The 16,975-nt window shown below is 35.8% G+C and overlaps 1 protein-coding gene across 1 annotated transcript in view; it reads left to right on the top strand.

Annotated features, from left to right (window-relative positions):
* TCEA1 (transcription elongation factor A1) overlaps positions 1-16,356 on the top strand; it is a 45,556-nt gene extending 29,200 nt beyond the window's left edge. The window contains exons 5-10 of the mRNA XM_025870599.2: positions 337-482; positions 1,908-1,964; positions 2,956-3,110; positions 6,346-6,492; positions 12,990-13,061; positions 14,760-16,356. Coding sequence (XP_025726384.1) covers positions 337-482; positions 1,908-1,964; positions 2,956-3,110; positions 6,346-6,492; positions 12,990-13,061; positions 14,760-14,768 — 586 coding nt within the window. The 3' untranslated portion in view covers positions 14,769-16,356. The remainder of the gene's footprint in view (positions 1-336; positions 483-1,907; positions 1,965-2,955; positions 3,111-6,345; positions 6,493-12,989; positions 13,062-14,759) is intronic.
* The last annotated feature ends 619 nt before the right edge of the window (positions 16,357-16,975 follow it).

Genomic DNA, 16,975 nt, shown 5'->3' with positions numbered 1-16,975 from the left:
GTGTCATCCCCTCACCCTTCTCATAGCCAAGATCCTTGTTTTCATTTATTGTATTGAGCTGTAATGTGTATTTTGTTTATCAAAAATATTGTTTAATGTTTAAAAGGATAATCAAGGTGTTTAATTGGTTAAAACATGAAACGTGTCTCAGATTTCCTAAAATTTTAACTTTTTAGAAATCTGTATGCATGCAATTTCTTTTTTCATTTAAGAGTCATTGAATATGATCTCATTTATTTAGTCCAAAAATTTTTGTTTTTAGAGAATGATAGTAATGATGTTACTTTAAGAGAACTTTCCTGTTTTCTTTTTGGTGTGTGTGTATGTGTATTTTAGTAGTTCCAGTGGCAACGTAAGCAGCAGAAAGGATGAGACAAATGCTCGAGATACTTATGTTTCGTCTTTTCCTCGGGCACCAAGCACTTCTGATTCTGTACGGTTAAAGTGTAGGGAGATGCTTGCTGCAGCTCTCCGAACGGGAGGTAAGTTTAGTGTACCCTGTTTCATTGCCCAGTCCTTTGTTCCTCACCACCGCCGCCACCATGTCCACCTCCATGATTCTGTTTTACCAGCGGCATCCCTGTGATAACTGCTTGCACTGCTTAGTTCAGGAAGACGTTGTGGCAAATAGGGGTTACTGATGGCAGAGAGCACTAGGCATGCTGGGGCCTCTGCTTACTACTATATAGTTCCAAGAAGGAGATTCCTTCTAATATATGATGTTTCCCTTGATTCAGAGTAACTTAAAGGCTTTTCACAAATCTTTTTTTCCCCCACTTTAATCCAAGTTGACCCTTGGATGATGAGTTTAAACTGCTTGGGTTTACTTATAATGTAGATTTTTTTTCAACAAAAACAGTACAATAATATAAATCTGTTTTCTCATGATTTTCTTAATAACATTTTCTTTTCTTTAGCTTACTCTAAGAATACAATGTATAGTATATATAACATATAAAAAATGAATTAATTGTTTATGTTATTGGTAAGGCTTTTGGTCAACAGTAGGCTATTACTAGTTCAGGTTTTTGGGGAGTCAAGGTTAAATGTGGATTTTTGACTGCACAGGGAGTTGGCATCCCTAACCCCTGTGTCATTCAAGGGTCAACTGAAATTACTCTGCTCCCCAGATTGAGCATTAATGGTAATGTATTTGGGTCCTGTTGTTAAATGTTAGTATGACAAATAGTATTTGTTTTATATTCATAATTCCATTTCTTACTTTTTTTAAGTGGAAAAGAGATCTTGATTTATATATATATATATGGGAACCTTAATTTGAAGTTATTCATTCTTAACTTAAAGTATCATATACAGGAATATTTATTATCTTATACAAATTCATTCCTTTTCTATTATACCATAGTTAGTATGACCTATTTTTCTCTTTACTCTGCCCTTTCTATTTTGATTCCCTTACTGTTTCTTTATATATTTTTTCTTTTTCTTCCTAGTTTCTTTTTATTTCCTTCTATCCGTTTGAATATTTGCATAGGAATCTTGTGTGTCCGTATATGTGATTGGCAGATGAAATGAATGGTTTCTTTGCATTGAAGCCTGAGTCACAGGAGACAAGACAGTTCTTTCTATAACTTTCTCTACTCTCTGCTGGAGCAACCAGAATTTATGGAGTTGTGAAATGAGGAATTGCCTGCTAGATCAATTACTTCCCCACTCCTGAGGGATAAGGAGTCATCAATGCAGGACCACTGTGGACATTAGGTGAATCCAGAGGAGAAGTCTAGTGGGTAGGAAAGAGAACAGATTCTAATGAAACTAAATAAAAAGGACTCTTTATTAGGGCAGTGGGGTTGAAATAAAAATGCAGTTTAATTTACTCTGTACTGAAATTTTTTTCAATATGTCATAATCACTTATTTTTGACAATTCTTTGTGCCTGTGTTTAGATGACTACGTCGCTATTGGAGCTGATGAGGAAGAATTAGGATCTCAAATTGAGGAAGATATCCTTTGTGTGTATATTCATGATTGTTTAAATAATCTGCTAGATTAACTATTTTTCTCCTTCCTGTATAGAATTTAGAGTTTCATTTTTCAGTTTCTAGCTTCATTGTATTATTTTGCAAGAAAAGGAGAGGGCCATCCATATCATTTTGTTCTTGTTTTCTTGTTATTCAAAAGTAAAACATATGTGTTGATGGTATTTTTATTTTTTTGCCTTGCAAATTGAGAATGTGGCATCTCATTTGAACTTGTGCAAAAGAACATGGAAGACACACACACTATACGTGTGAAGTAGGGTTTCACGTTTGGGGGAATCTCAGCAAAGCCTGCGAGTTCCCCTGAGTTCATTACCCAGGAGGGAAGTGTGTTTGTCCTGGGCACCATGGAAGGGGCTTTGGGAGAGGTGTCGTGCACAATTGGGTGGCCATGTGACCATGGAACTCTCCTAGTTTTGGAAATGGCCTTGTTGGAAAGAAAGTGTGCTGCTCTTCAGGCTCGCCTGTTCTGTTGAGAAAAAAAACTGCTAAACTAGCTTCTTGCTGAGCTGGAGGAGGAAATGAACCTTTGGGCCACCACGAATGATTTCTTCCCAGAGGGCACCCAAAGGAACTGTGTAGTCATCAAGCCCTTTAGGATCCTTTGTAGAATTCAGATTTGGGCAAGTGAAAGTTTATATAAATGCAGGCTGCTTTTCACAAGTTTTCTCACTCAGACGGAGAACCTAAGTTACTTTTTGAAACATCTTTAATTTGTGTGCTACTGGCATTAAACATTAAGAAGAAAGCATTGCTCATTCATAGTGTGAAAGTAGGGTTACTGTTACTTGCCAGTTACAGATCAAGAAATGAGGTAGACACACTGCCTTGTTAGCTTAATCTAAATTGGAGACCATTTTGGAGAACTGCTTAGAAACTTCAGGAATTCTTATTTTGGTGAAATGGGAAAAAAATACCCTTATAGTTTAACTTTTTTTCCTTAATGGCCTAGTACCTATATATCAAGAAATAAGGAATACAGACATGAAGTACAAAAATAGAGTACGAAGTAGAATATCAAATCTTAAAGATGCTAAGAATCCAAATTTAAGGAAAAATGTACTGTGTGGAAATATTCCTCCTGACTTATTCGCTAGAATGACAGCGGAGGTGAGTATATGTGAATATTACGTTTCCATGATGTGATTACATGATGTCAAGTCAAAAGTCTGTGTAAATCATGAAGTACTGTATAAGTACTACATTTATAATAAATCATTATTAGCTATTTTGATATATTTATATGTATAATGTACTAGACAAATACTTAAGGTGATTGAATCTGTTGGTGTCAATACTTTGTCTCTTCCACAACTATACCATGATCTTTGGTTGATTGCCTTAAATCATTGTCTAAAAATGAAACTTTTTACTTATTTTGGATTCATGTGGAATTGAAGATTTGAATATATAATTGCAAATGGACTTTGTAACCTCCAAGTTCTTTCCATGGTTAAACCCCATAAAATTGGTCACATGTTACTGACTATTCCTTAAATTTTAGGGAATGATGGAGAAAATGAAATTCAGAGCTTGCTATTTATAGATACAGCTGTTCAGTCTGCAGTCTCATTATTTTATTACACATCCAAGAGTGAATTTGTCTTTCTATATATAGCTAAATAAAAATTATTATATTTTTAACATTCACTTTTTTAAACCCCATTAAAATAACCTAAAATTTTAAATTAGAGACCATAGTGTAATGAACTCCTATATATCTATCATCACCCAAGCTTCAGGTAGTTTCAAGAATTTGTCACCCTTGGGGTGCCTGGGTGGCTTAGTCCGTTAAGCGTCTGCCTTTAGCTCAGGTCATGATCCTAGGGTCCTGGGATTGAGCCGCACATTGGGCTCCCTGCTCTGTGGAGAGTCTGCTTCTCTCTCCCTTTACCCCCCTCCCCAACTCATGCTCTCTCTCTCTCCAAATAAATAAAATCTTAAAAAAAAAAAATTGTGACCCTTTTCAGTTTATTCCTTTTTTTCTTTTTCCTTCTTTTCCCCTGAATTGTTTTCAGACAAATTCCAGACATTATATCTTTTTACCTTTTTTTTTAATAAACTGTCATCTTTTTTTAAAAAGATTTTATTTATTTATTAGAGAGCGAGAGAGTGCAAGCAGGGGGAGCGGCAGGCAGAGGGAGAGGGAGAAGCAGACTCCTTGCTGAGCAGGGAGCCTGATGCGGGGCTCGATCCCAAGACCCTGGGATCATGACCTGAGCCGAAGGCAGACACTTAATCATCTGAGCCACCCAGGCATCCTTCTTTTTACCTTTATAAACCTAAGAGCGATACCTTTAAAAATTTGATAATTTTAAAAAATATATAATTTTCTTACATAACTACATTGTCATCACTACATCCAACAAAGCTAAAAGCAATTCCTAATTTATATATTCATATTTTCCTGATTGTACATTTCTTTGTATCAGGGTCCAAGTCTGCACATTACCTTTATTTAGGTCTCTAAAGATTTTGAATATATATGTTTAAATCCCTTGCAGTCTCTTTCCTGCCCCTGACCCCTTTTTTATTCATGACACTGACCTGTTGAAGAAACCAGTTTATTTCTTCTGTATCCCACAGTATGAATTGTCTCTTTCTTCCTCATGATGTTAATTTAACTTTTCTGTCCCCTCTATTGTCTGTGAACTGGAAGCTAGTTCTATAGGCTCGATTACATACAAATTCAACTGTGTTTCCCCACATAAATACTTGTAATTGGTGCTTTTTACTTCGTATTGCATCAGGAGACACATAATGTCTTGTTTCTTTACTGTTAGCATGCTGAGATTGATCAGTGGGTTTGGATATTAACAGTCTGATTCCTCCATTGTAAAGTTCTCCTTTGACCTTTCATCTAATGTATTCATCCACTGATTACCTGAATTGGTTAAATTATCAGGAGTTGCAAAATAGTGATTTCTAAAGTTCTGTCATTCCTTTCACATTTATTAGCTAGATTCTTTGATAAAGAAGCATTTTCCTTTGTAAACTCAGGCAATTGGTGACCCCTTTGGTTTGGATAGGAAAGGCAGGTAAATAATGTTGTCTGTTATCTGAAACTCTTTCCCTTTAGTTAACAGCAGAATGAGGAGTTGATGCCCTAGTAAATGCCAGGGGGGACTTTGTTGCTGTTTTTTGCATGCTTGTGCTCTCCTTTTTCAGAATCATGGACTTGTGACATTTTTTTTTAAGATTTTATTTATTTTTTTGACAGAGACACAGTGAGAAAGGGAACACAAGCAGGGGGAGTGGGAGAGGGAGAAGCAGGCTTCCCGCAGAGCAGGGAGCCCGATGCGGGGCTCGATTCCAAGGCCCTGGGATCATGACCTGAGCCAAAGGCATACGCTTAATGACTGAACCGCCCAGGTGCCCCAGGACTTGTGACATTTTCATCTATCCAGTGGGGATTGGTTCTTTACAGTAATTTATTGATAGCTGAAGAAATTGTCCTATCTTTGGCTAATGGGAGCTCCTTCATGTTAGCCCCTCATCCATATGACTCAACCAACAAAAAAGTCTTTGGTAGCTTCCATGCTTCTCTGGCACAAGAGGATGACCTTGGCTTATCCTGTGCATTTCTTTTTTTTTTTTTTTTTTTTTCTTTTAGAGTGTGAGCCGGGGGGCGGGGGTGGGCAGAGGGAGAAGGAGAGAGAGAATCCCAAGCTGATTCTGCATTGAGCAGAGTTAATGTGGGGTTGGATTTCACAACCCTGAGATCATGACCTGAGCCAAAACCAAGAGTTGGATGCTCAACTGACTGAGCCACCCAGGCACCCCAAATCCTCTGCATTTCTTGATGCAAAATGGGAACCAGATATTCCTCCAAAGATCCCTGGTTCTGGGGCGCCTGGGTGGCTCAGTTGGTTAAGCAGCTGCCTTCGGCTCAGGTCATGATCCTGGAGTCCCGGGATCGAGTCCCACATCGGGCTCCCTGCTCAGCGGGGGTCTGCTTCTCCCTCTGACCCTTCCCCCTCTCATGCTCTATCTCATTCTCTCTCTCAAATAAATAAATAAAATCTTAAAAAAAAAAAAAAGATCCCTGGTTCTTTTTTTGGGGAGGGCAATGGTACAGACAACAATCTGGATACTAGAGGTGCTCATTGCTACAGTATTATTACATTGTTTATAAACCTTTAAGAGGTAATTAAATCTAATTTTCACATAGAAACAAGTATTTGATGAAATTTTAAAAGAAAGCAAACTCTGAGTTCTTTGAGGAAAAATTTTTCATTTTTAAAACTTCAAAAGTTGGTTTATTGAGCTAATAGAACATAAAAAAACATTCAGGCTATATATAGAAAATGCCTATAACTGAGTGTTATTGCCACCTCCCTCACAGGAAATGGCTAGTGATGAACTCAAAGAGATGCGGAAAAACTTGACCAAAGAAGCCATCAGAGAGCATCAGATGGCCAAGACAGGTGGAACCCAGACTGACTTATTCACATGTGGCAAATGTAAAAAGAAGAATTGTACTTACACACAGGTTGGTGATTATTTATAGATTCTAATTTTCACGTAAGGATGCTTGAGGGTATTGTGCTAAGTCACGTAAGTCAGAGAAAGACAAATACCATATGATCTCACTTATATGTAGAATCTAAAAAGAAAAAAAATGACTCAGATACAGAGCACAAACCTTGTCGTTGTTGTGGTTGTTGGAGAAGAGGGGTGGGGGGATGCATGAAATAAATGAAGGGGATTAAGAGGTACAAACTTGCCAGTTATAAGTCACAAGGATGTAATATACAACATAGAAAACATAGTCAGTAATGTAGTAACTTTGTATAGTGACGGAGGGTAACTAAACCTATAAAGATAATCATTTTGTAATATATAAAAATGCCAAATCACCATGTTGTACACCTGAAACTAATATAGTGTATGTCAATTATAATCCAATTAAAACTAACTACATAAATAGAATGCTTGCAACTCCTGTTTCAAAACCAGTAGTAAAGGTAATTACCAGTACTTTGATAATGCTTTCTTAATACTAACACATTCCAGTTAATTGAAAATAAGTTGATATATTTATACTTTCATGGAAGTTGTTACTGTGAAAGCTGTATCAATTAAATAAAATTTATAAAAATCATTGTAGGATTTAATGAAATGGCCATATTCTAAGAGTTGAGCAGTTGATTATTGGTTAGTATATAAATAGGTTATAATTCTTTTTATTTGGCAGGATCATATAATTTAAGGAAAGTTCTTTACTCTTCCTCACTTGGGTGTAGGTACTTTTTGCTTAATTGCTTTCCAGATACTGATTTCCTTTTCTGCAGCATATTGATGACTTTTCACATATGATGTGACTAACCTTCCTTTTTGTTCTTGGACAAAAAGAAAGCTGAAAAGAGCCACATGTGTGAAAATGGTTTATCACTGTCATTAATTTCACTTGTCAAGTAGGTATTTTTGTGTTGTGTCTGTAATCTACTAAACTCAAAATTTTCTCCTTAAAGAACAACTTACAGTTAATGTTTTAGAGTAATGGATTTAGGGAATTGAATTTTCTGATTGACAGACAATTAGGCAGTTAAGAAAGTAGTTCTATGTAAGTTGTAGAAAGGAACCTTTTTTTTTTAAGTTTTAGAAGGTGTCATTCTCAAGGTTAAAAATTCAAAAGGTACAAAAGATTGTGAGTGGAAAAATCCCTTCCCACTTTTGCCTGCAGCAACTTGGTCCCACCTCCCTGGAGGTAAACCAGGTTATATGTTGTGTGGCTTTCTACATGTTTTATGCATATACATGCAAATATGAATATATTTTTGTTTTCCCCTTTTTTACATTTGTTTTTTATATTTCTTAGTAATCTCTACACCCAACATGGGGTTCAAACTTACAACCCTGAAATCAAGAATTTCATGCTCTTCTGACAGAGCCAGCCAGGTGCCCCTGTTTCCCCATTTCCTAAACACATGTGGTAGCACATTATATAAACTTCTGCCTCCTTTAGTTTTTAAAGGTACATAACACTCCCATTTTCAGATACGCTCTATTTAACCAATTCAAAGTCCTCTATCTTTTTGAAGTCTTTCATTTAATCATAGTTATAGATCTGATATTTCAGTATTTTGTTTTGTGGAACTATTACTACCGATAGTCACTAAAATATATTAACATATGAAAGTGGCTTCAGAAATTTCTGAGTTTGGATTGCTCTCTTTTAATTAGGCAGAAGAGTCTCAGCAATAAAAATTCTGTCCTGAAAATGCTGCATAGTAGGAAGTATTAAGTATAAATAGAAAGGTATTTAAAGCCAAAGCGTCTTTATTTTATTTTTTAAAAGATTTTTATTTATTTACTGAGAGAGAGAATGATTAGAGCATGGGGGGGAGGGTCTGAGGGAGAAGCAGACTCCCTGCTGAGCAGGGAGCCTGATGCAGGACTTGATCCTGGACTCTAGGATCATGACCTGCGCTGAAGGCAGACGCTTAACCAACGGAGCCACCCAGGCGCCTGCTAAAGCTTCTTTAAAACATTTGAAGTCAGGGTGCCTGGGTGGCTCCGTTGGTTGAGCGTCCGACTCTTGATTTTGGCTCCCGTCATGACTCAGGGTCCTGGGATCAAGCCCTGTGTCGGGCTCACGCTGTGTGGAGTCTAGTTGAGGTTCTCTCTCCCTCTCCCTCTCCCCCTCTCCCCTTGTGTGTGTGCGCACTCTCTAAATAAATAAATGAAAAAAAAAGTATGAAGAAGTGATATATTTACATAATCAGCTCCAATAAAAAACGTTTCTTTTAATAGAAAGAACCTAGTCTAAAGATGAAGTTAGTATGATTTCCTTAGGATCAATTCTGTCAATAGAAAATTTCCAAATTTGGCAAAATAACAGATTATAAAAGACTGAAGTTTGACTCTTGGTTAACATGAACCTACCAGGAGATCAACATTTTTCCCAGAGGGCAAAAGTTCCTCCTATCTATGTACTTTTAGGGCCCTAGTTAGCAAGTTTCTAGATATAAATACATGAGAATATTTCAGAAGGATTTTTCAAACCATTTTTATCTGAAAGCCTTAAATAAGCAGAATGCTATTCTTTTGAGAATGCCTCTTCTTTTTCTCCCTTTGGGCTTTTGAGTTAAAAATCATGTTGATAGTTGACAAGTATTGTGTGCTTCTCATCTTTGAGGCAGTAATATACTGGATTTCATCATCCCACACTAAATTTAAATAGACATTCAGAATGCAATATTGTTGGTATTCAGGTTCTTGCCTTCACCCATCTTCCTCATCTCCCCCATAACTTAAACCTAAATATAACATAACTTTATTTTTTTTTAGAACTTTAGAAGTCTATTACCTTATGTTGATAAAGTTTAAAAAAATCATATTAGCTTATTTTTTTATGAGTTCTCTTTTAAAATTTTTGGTTGTAGCAAAATACACATAACCTAAAATTTACCACCTTAACCATGTTTAAGTATACAATCGAGTAGTAGTACATACTTAATATTGTGGCAATCTCCAGGATTCTTTTTCTAGTGCAAGACTGAAACTCTATACCCATTAGATAGTAACTGTATATTTTTCTAGCTCCTGGCAACTACCAATCTCTGAATTTGACTACTCTAGGTAGTCAAAGGGTTAAATGGTACCACATAACAGTATTTGTCCTTTTTTTGTCCCTGGCGTATTTCTGATACCTGATCTATTCTAAGTTAGTAATTAGAAACACAAAGAAATGTGTACAGATCAACATTACTAATCATCAGGGAAATACAAATTAAAACCATGTAATGTTCATAAATGATCATCCATATTATAGCATATATCAGAATTTCCTTCCTTTTTTTTTTTTTTTAAGATTTTATTTATTTATTTAAGTGACAGAGAGACCACGAGAGAGGGAACACAAGCAGGGGGTAGTGGGAGAGGGAGAAGCAGGCTTCCCACTGAGCAGGGAGCCCAATGTGGGGCTTGATCCCAGGGCCCTAAAATCATGACCTGAGTTGAAGGTAGTTGCTTAACCAACTGAGCCACCCAGGTGCCCCCAGAATTGCCTTCCTTTTTAAGGCTGAATCATCGCTGTATGTATATACCACATTTTGTTTATCCATTCATCTGTTGATGGACACTGGGTTGCTTCCACCTTTTGGGCTATTATGAATAATGCTGCTATGAACTTCTGTGTACAAATACCTCTTTGAGATGCTGCTTTCCATTCTTTTGGGTATTTTCTCAGGAGTGGCATTTCTGGGTTGAATGAGTTTTTTTTTTTAATTTTTTATTTTTAAAGAGAGGGATGGTGGGGAGAGGCAGAGGGAAGGGGAGAGAGAGAGAATCTTAAGCAGGCTCCATGCCCAGATCCCATAATCCAAGCCAAAATCGAGTCAGATGCTTAACCAACTGAGCCACCGAGGCGCCCTTACATTAGCTGTTTTAAGGCAATGTAAAGTACCTATTTATAGAAAAATTGGAAAATACAGAAAAATATGAACAAAAAATTTAAAATCACCCATTAATCTGCATTTAGAAAGAACAGTGGTCAATATTTTGGTGCCTGCAGTATTTTATGAAGTTTTTCTAGTTTAGTTGTAGCTAAATACTGTAAACCATTTTTTTAAAGATTTTATTTATTAGAGAGAGAGAGCATGAGCAGTGGGGTGAGGCAGAGTGAGAGGGAGAAGCAGACTCCCCACTGAGCAGGGAGCCCGGTGTGGGGCTCGATCCCAAGACCCTGAGATCATGACCTGAGCTGAAGGCAGACACCTAACTGACCGAGCCACCCAGGCGCCCCTGTAAACCATTTTATGTACAGTTGACCCTTGAACAACATGGGTTTGAACTGCATGAGTCCACTTAACACACAAATTTTTTTCAACAAATACATGTCCAGTACTGTAAATGTATTTTCCTTATGATTTTATTAATCATGTTTTCTTTTCTGTAGCTTGCTTTAAGAATTCAGTATATGGTAGGTATAACATACAAAATATGTATTAATCGACAGTTTGTGTTGTTGGTAAGGCTTGTAGTTAACAGTAGACTATTAACAGTTGCGTTTTGGGGGAGTTAGATGTGGATATTCAACTGCATGAGGAGTTGGTGCTCTTAACCTCCACATTGTTCAAGGCAAAACTGTACTTCTTTTCACTTAGCTACTATAATGTAAGTATTTTCCTTTAATTATTAAAAAAAAATCCCAAAACCTTTGTAAACATTTTAATAGCTGTATAATATTCCCTCAGATGGGTATGCTCTTACCTCATTATTTCCCTGTTGGATATTTAAGTTGTTTCCACTGTTTGCACTATTATAAAATTACACTTCAAACATCCCTGTACACAGATCTCCCACGCCCAACTTGAGGAATAATTGACATATAATTGAATGTTTTTAAAGTGTACAATGAGATGATTTGCTGTACATATACATTGTGGAATGATTACCAAGATCAAGATAATTAACATATCCATTATCTCACATAGTTAACTTTTTTTTTTTGTGGTGAGAATGCTTAAGATCTCTTTTTTTTTTAAAGATTTTATTTATTTGACAGAGACAGCGAGAAAGGGAACACAAGCAGGGGGAGTGGGAGAGGGCTTCCTGCTGAGGAGGGAGCCCGATGTGGGGCTCGATCCCAGAACCCTGGGATCATAAGATCTACTCTTAACTATAGTCAGTGTCTGTATATTAGATCCTCAGAAATTACTGTTTTTATACTTGAAAGTTTATATCCTTTGACCTTCATCTCTCCATTTCCCCCTTCTCCCAGCCCCTGCAACTACCATCTGTTCTCTGTTTCTATGAAATCCAAATTTATTTATTTATTTTAATTTATTTTTTAAGATGATACATACAAGTGATACCATATAGTATTTGTAATTCTCTGGCATATTTTATTTAGCATTCCTTCCAGGTCTGTCTGTGTTGTCTCAAATAGTAGGATTTCCTTCTTTTTTATGGCTGAATAATGTTCCATTGTGTATATATATCACTTTTCTTTATCCATTCTTCAGCTGAAGGACATTTAGATTGTTCTCATATCTTGGTTGTTGTGAATAATGCAGTCAACATGGGTGTGTAGATAACTTTTTGAGGTATTGATTTCATTTCCTTCAGATATATATGCAGAATGGGATTACTGGATCATAAGGTAGTTGATTTTATTTTATTTTTTATGCTGGCTCTACCATTTTTTTTTTTAAAGTAAAGTCTACCCCCCAACGTGGGGCTCAAACTCATGACCCCGAGATTAAGAGTTGCATGCTCTACCAACTGAGCCAGCCAGGCATCCCTGTGTGGTAGTTTAATTTTTAATTTTTTGAGGATCTGCCATCCTGTTTTCCGTAATGAATATACCAGTTTATATTCCTACCAACAGTGTACACAGGAGTTCCCTTTTCTCCACATCCTCAGCAATATCTGTTCTTGTCTTTTTGATAATAGCCATTCTAACCAGGTGTGAGGTGATAATTCCTTGTGGTTTGCATTTCCCTAATGATCAGTGATGTTGATCTGTACACAGGTCTTTATTTTTGTTTCTAATTACCATCTTAGAATAGATCAGATGTCAAGTTCCTAGGTCAGAGAGAATGGCTGTTTGAGGCTCTTACCTTGTTGCTGCCTAAAGTTTAGAAAGGTTGTGACAGACAGTATTTTTCAGAATGAAATTCATAATTTTTACAAATCTGCTAATTTATAAGAGAAAATTGACATATCTTTTAATTAACATTTCTGTGCTTATGAAATTTTTTAATATTAGCCATTTATAAAAAGTATGTGTGACTTTAGATGGTTTTCCCACTTATCTGGGATAAATTAAACATGAAAAGACAAGGAATGACTTAGAAAAATGAAGTTTTGAAATATGTATCCTTTTGACATTACTTAGCTTATTTGAACTTGTTTCAGGCTCTTACACATTTATCATGGTACCGTTGTGGTTACTGTATATCTTAATGTAGAATGTTCTTATTTAGGTCGGACTTTTTATAGTATTGTAAAAATAATATTTTTCACTTGATTTTGCTGCAGGTACAAACTCGTAGTGCTGATGAACCGATGACAACATTTGTTGTCTGCAATGAATGTGGAAATCGATGGAAGGTATATGACTTTCTTATATTCATATATTACCCATTTATAATAGATTTCTTCACGTATTTTCATAAGACTACTGAGGTATCTAAATATATACATCTGCTCATGCTGTCCAGTACTACAGAAGTCCATGATGAACCATTTGTAAAGGAATAATATATTGTACTCTGTTAGAAATTAATAATGTTAACTTATTTTCCTATCTTCATATTGTTTTGGTGCAGGAATAACAGGATTGAATCTTAACTGCAATTACTGTATCGTAGTCCTATATATACTATACTCATTTAATTGCTTTGACTCTTTTCATAGATTTTGGGTATTACTTGTCTTTATAGATTTTGATTCTGGAAAGATTACTTTACCTTGTTGAAATCCAGCAGGTTGGTTTTAGTGTTTATTTTAGGAATTAACAGATGAGTACTGTCATGGTTTGGTAGGCTTTTCACTGAGCCTTCATATCACCTATGAACCCTTGAATGAGCCCCACACAGGCAAGTGTATGTTATTTAAATGATCCCTTCTTGAGTATTTTTGTGAGCCACAGAAATATAATTTAACTTGGGAGAAGAATTACACATCACTTCTGAGACCATTTTTATTGTTACCAGAGATGGGGCTGCTAGGGGTGTGTGGTTGGGGAGGCTCACATAGTAGGAATATAGTCTTTGGAGCCAAATAGGCTTTGAACTCTGCTTCTTATCATTAGTGAACTGTGATTTTCTCACATATTACATGCAAATAATATCTACATCACAGGCTGAGGTGAAGAGTACAGATAATTTTTTAAAAAGTGCCTGATAATTGTTGGTATTCCAAAAATGCTAGTTGCATTTATTGGTTTTTGTGAAGCTTGTGTGATTCTTCTTTTTTTTTTAAGCTGTACTTAGCTTTAGCCCTTTCATGCTTATTTTGAATTACTCACCTAAGTTAAAGCATTTTCTGAAAATCAGAAGTGAATTAAAAGCTAGACAATGGGGGAATATTCTACACAAATATGGTATAGGACTTTAGCCCTAGACATTATTTTAGGGGTTGAGACCAGTACCCATTTTATTATACACAAAGGACTTAGTTCTGAGCTGGGAAGGTTACTGGTATTGAGAGTGTCATCATGATTTGAAACAGAGTCTCCTATCCTGAGGTGGTAGTTTTTTACATTGGTTACGAGAGGGACATTCATTTTTTAATTATTTTCGGTCCTCTTGAGCAAGTCTGGCTTTTCCAGCTAGCTCTTAGATTTATTTTGCATAATGAGGATGATGTTGATGATGATTTCTGTATTGGGCATATTGCAGTTGTTTTGAATACAGGCAGTTTGCAGCATAGTTCTGACAGTACTTGGATTTAAGAAAGTTCAATTTAATGTAGAAAGCTGATGCCTAAGGATGGGTTACTCTAGAAGTTCAAGTTTGGAATTCATTTTTTTTAATTCATTTTTTTTAACCTAAAAACATTAAGAGGGATAGTTAATAAAATATTTTATACTGTTTCTTCAGTTATGTATTCCTACTGATTCCAAATTGGAAAAGTCAAACACTTAGGATAGGTTTCTGTTCATGTCTGAGAAATACAGTATCTTTTTCAAAAATGCCTCTTTCTTTAGCAGTATAAGGTGTATACTGTGTTAAATGGGGGCGGGATACACCCCATTGTGTGTATTTAAAGGTCTCACGAAATACTCCTTTTTTTTTTTTTTGACAGTTCTGTTGAGTTGGAAGAAATGGCAAAGTGTCTGGACCATTAAAAAATGGATTTTGTAATTAGCTTTAAAACTAGGCCAAGCATCTAGTTTTCCTGCAAATCAGATTTTTAAAGTAACATACATCCCTTGGGTTAGTCTTGGTTTTTGACATAGCATTCTTTCCTTAAATGCCTTCTGTAGTTTCAGATCAGTAGGGAGACCACCTAATAATTGTATGGTATCTGTTTCAAAACATTTTTTTCATTTTTATAGTAAGTTGATATTAAACTTTTATCAGTTAAACATTTGGCAATTTATTTTTACCTTTTTTTTCTTTTAAAAGGAAAATGTACCTTAACTTTTTTACAGTCCAAACATACACAGTAGAAATACTATTCTTCTCAGTTAATATGTAAATGGAAATTACATTTTTCCCCCCATATTGGTACATACCTGCAAATAGTAAAGGAGGAGAAGAGGTAATATAAGTTTATCACATGTGGTGTGTATTCAGATACTACTTGACCAACTTATCTAAATTGTACATAATATTTGAACTAGCCTATGAAATTGATCTTTATTATGTTCACAAGTCTGGGATAATTAGATATTATTTTGCATTTGTAACTAATCGTGATGATCATTTCTTGTAATTTCTTGTACATGTTTATGACTTGTTCTTAATAGATTTTACTTTTGGAAACATGACTTTGTTGAAATCAGTTTGGTTTTGTTGTTTATTTGCCCGTTTGACTTTGTAGTGTATTTTAGTTTTGCAGAACACTGTTGTAGTTTAGTTGGTTTTTCATAAATCCCAGCATAGGCAAAGAAAGAAAGCTTCTGACCATTTTTCCCCTCATAGGAAGACATACCTGGGAAGAAAACATTAGCATTTTAGTACAGTATAGTTACTATAAACAGTTATGACTTGATTTTGATTTGGAAATCTTTACTGACCAAGGATTAAGTTTAAGGACTATATAAATCATTAAAGCTGTGGTCTTTCCATATGGAGGTTGATAGAAAATATTTTTGTCCTGAGTCAAATTTGCTCTTTTTCTGTTACACAATGAATGAGGTTGTTCAACAAAATATATGGGCTATAATGCAATTGGTTTTACAATACAAATCTTAGAATTAAATTTTATTTTTTACATGTGTACCATTTGTTTTGTTAGGAAGAAGAAAAAATGATTTTCACATGGGTTCCTTAGGGTACACTTGCTCTAGCACATCTTAAAGGCCACTTTTACAAAAGCCACATTTTATTATGCTAAATCTGTATTCTATCAGACTCCTATAGGAAGACTTCAGTACATGTTTTGCACTCCCCTTTGCTCCCTTTTCCCATTTTTTTTAATGCAAATCAATTTGATGTAATATAGAAAGCAACATTAAAGGTCCATGTTAGGACCTCATATTATGAGCATTGGCCCACTGGTACCATCCTGTCTCTACTTTGTCATTTCACAGATTAACCTTTATCACTTGAAAAATAAAGTGCATTTTTGGAAGAATGAGTTTTGGAAGAATAAAACTAAAATAGTCCCACTTTTAAATTAAGTGATCCATTTTTAAATTTGTAATTCAATAAAGTTTCTTGTTATTAAACATGTATCACATTTTGTCATTTTATTTAGATACTGACACCCGCTCTACCTTTTGTTTCAAAAGTCTCTCCCAGCTCCTAAGGTGGTTTTTAATTTATTTATTTCTTAGAGTGTGTGTGCATGCGTGTGCGAGCAGGGAGAGGTGTGAGGGGGAGAGAGAGAGAGAATCCCAAGCAGCCTCCACGCTGAGTGCAGAGCCCAAAGCGGGGCCCGATCCCATGACAGATCATGACCTGAGCTGAAATCAAGAGTCGGATGCTTAACCGACTGAGCCACCCAGGTGTCCCCAACTACTAAGGTGTTTTTTTAAAGGATAGTTTTAATTAGGTGATGCCTGCCTAGTTTTAAGTAAAGATTAGTATTGAGCAGTAGTGCAGAACATGTTTTTCTCTTCTCTTTTCCTGGACTCCTGGTGAGGGAGGCAGGAGTGGTTCTCAGTAGGGCATCAAGCACATCCTGTGTGTGCACATAACATAATATGAGAGACCACATAGTCTTAGTAGTGAAAAGTACTAGCCAGTTGTTAACTAATGGGAAGTAAAAATAACTGTGTTAAATGAATATACATATATGATTATACATTAAATGAATATACAGAAGAATTAAATGAGACATATGTAGTGGGA

This window comes from Callorhinus ursinus, unplaced genomic scaffold, assembly GCF_003265705.2.
Source record: "Callorhinus ursinus isolate GAN/ISIS: 27379988/994484 unplaced genomic scaffold, GSC_fseal_2.0 scaffold5, whole genome shotgun sequence".
NCBI classification, from domain to species: domain Eukaryota; kingdom Metazoa; phylum Chordata; class Mammalia; order Carnivora; family Otariidae; genus Callorhinus; species Callorhinus ursinus.
The sequence above is the reverse complement of the archived record's forward strand: the minus strand, read 5'-3'. Positions and strand labels throughout refer to the sequence as shown.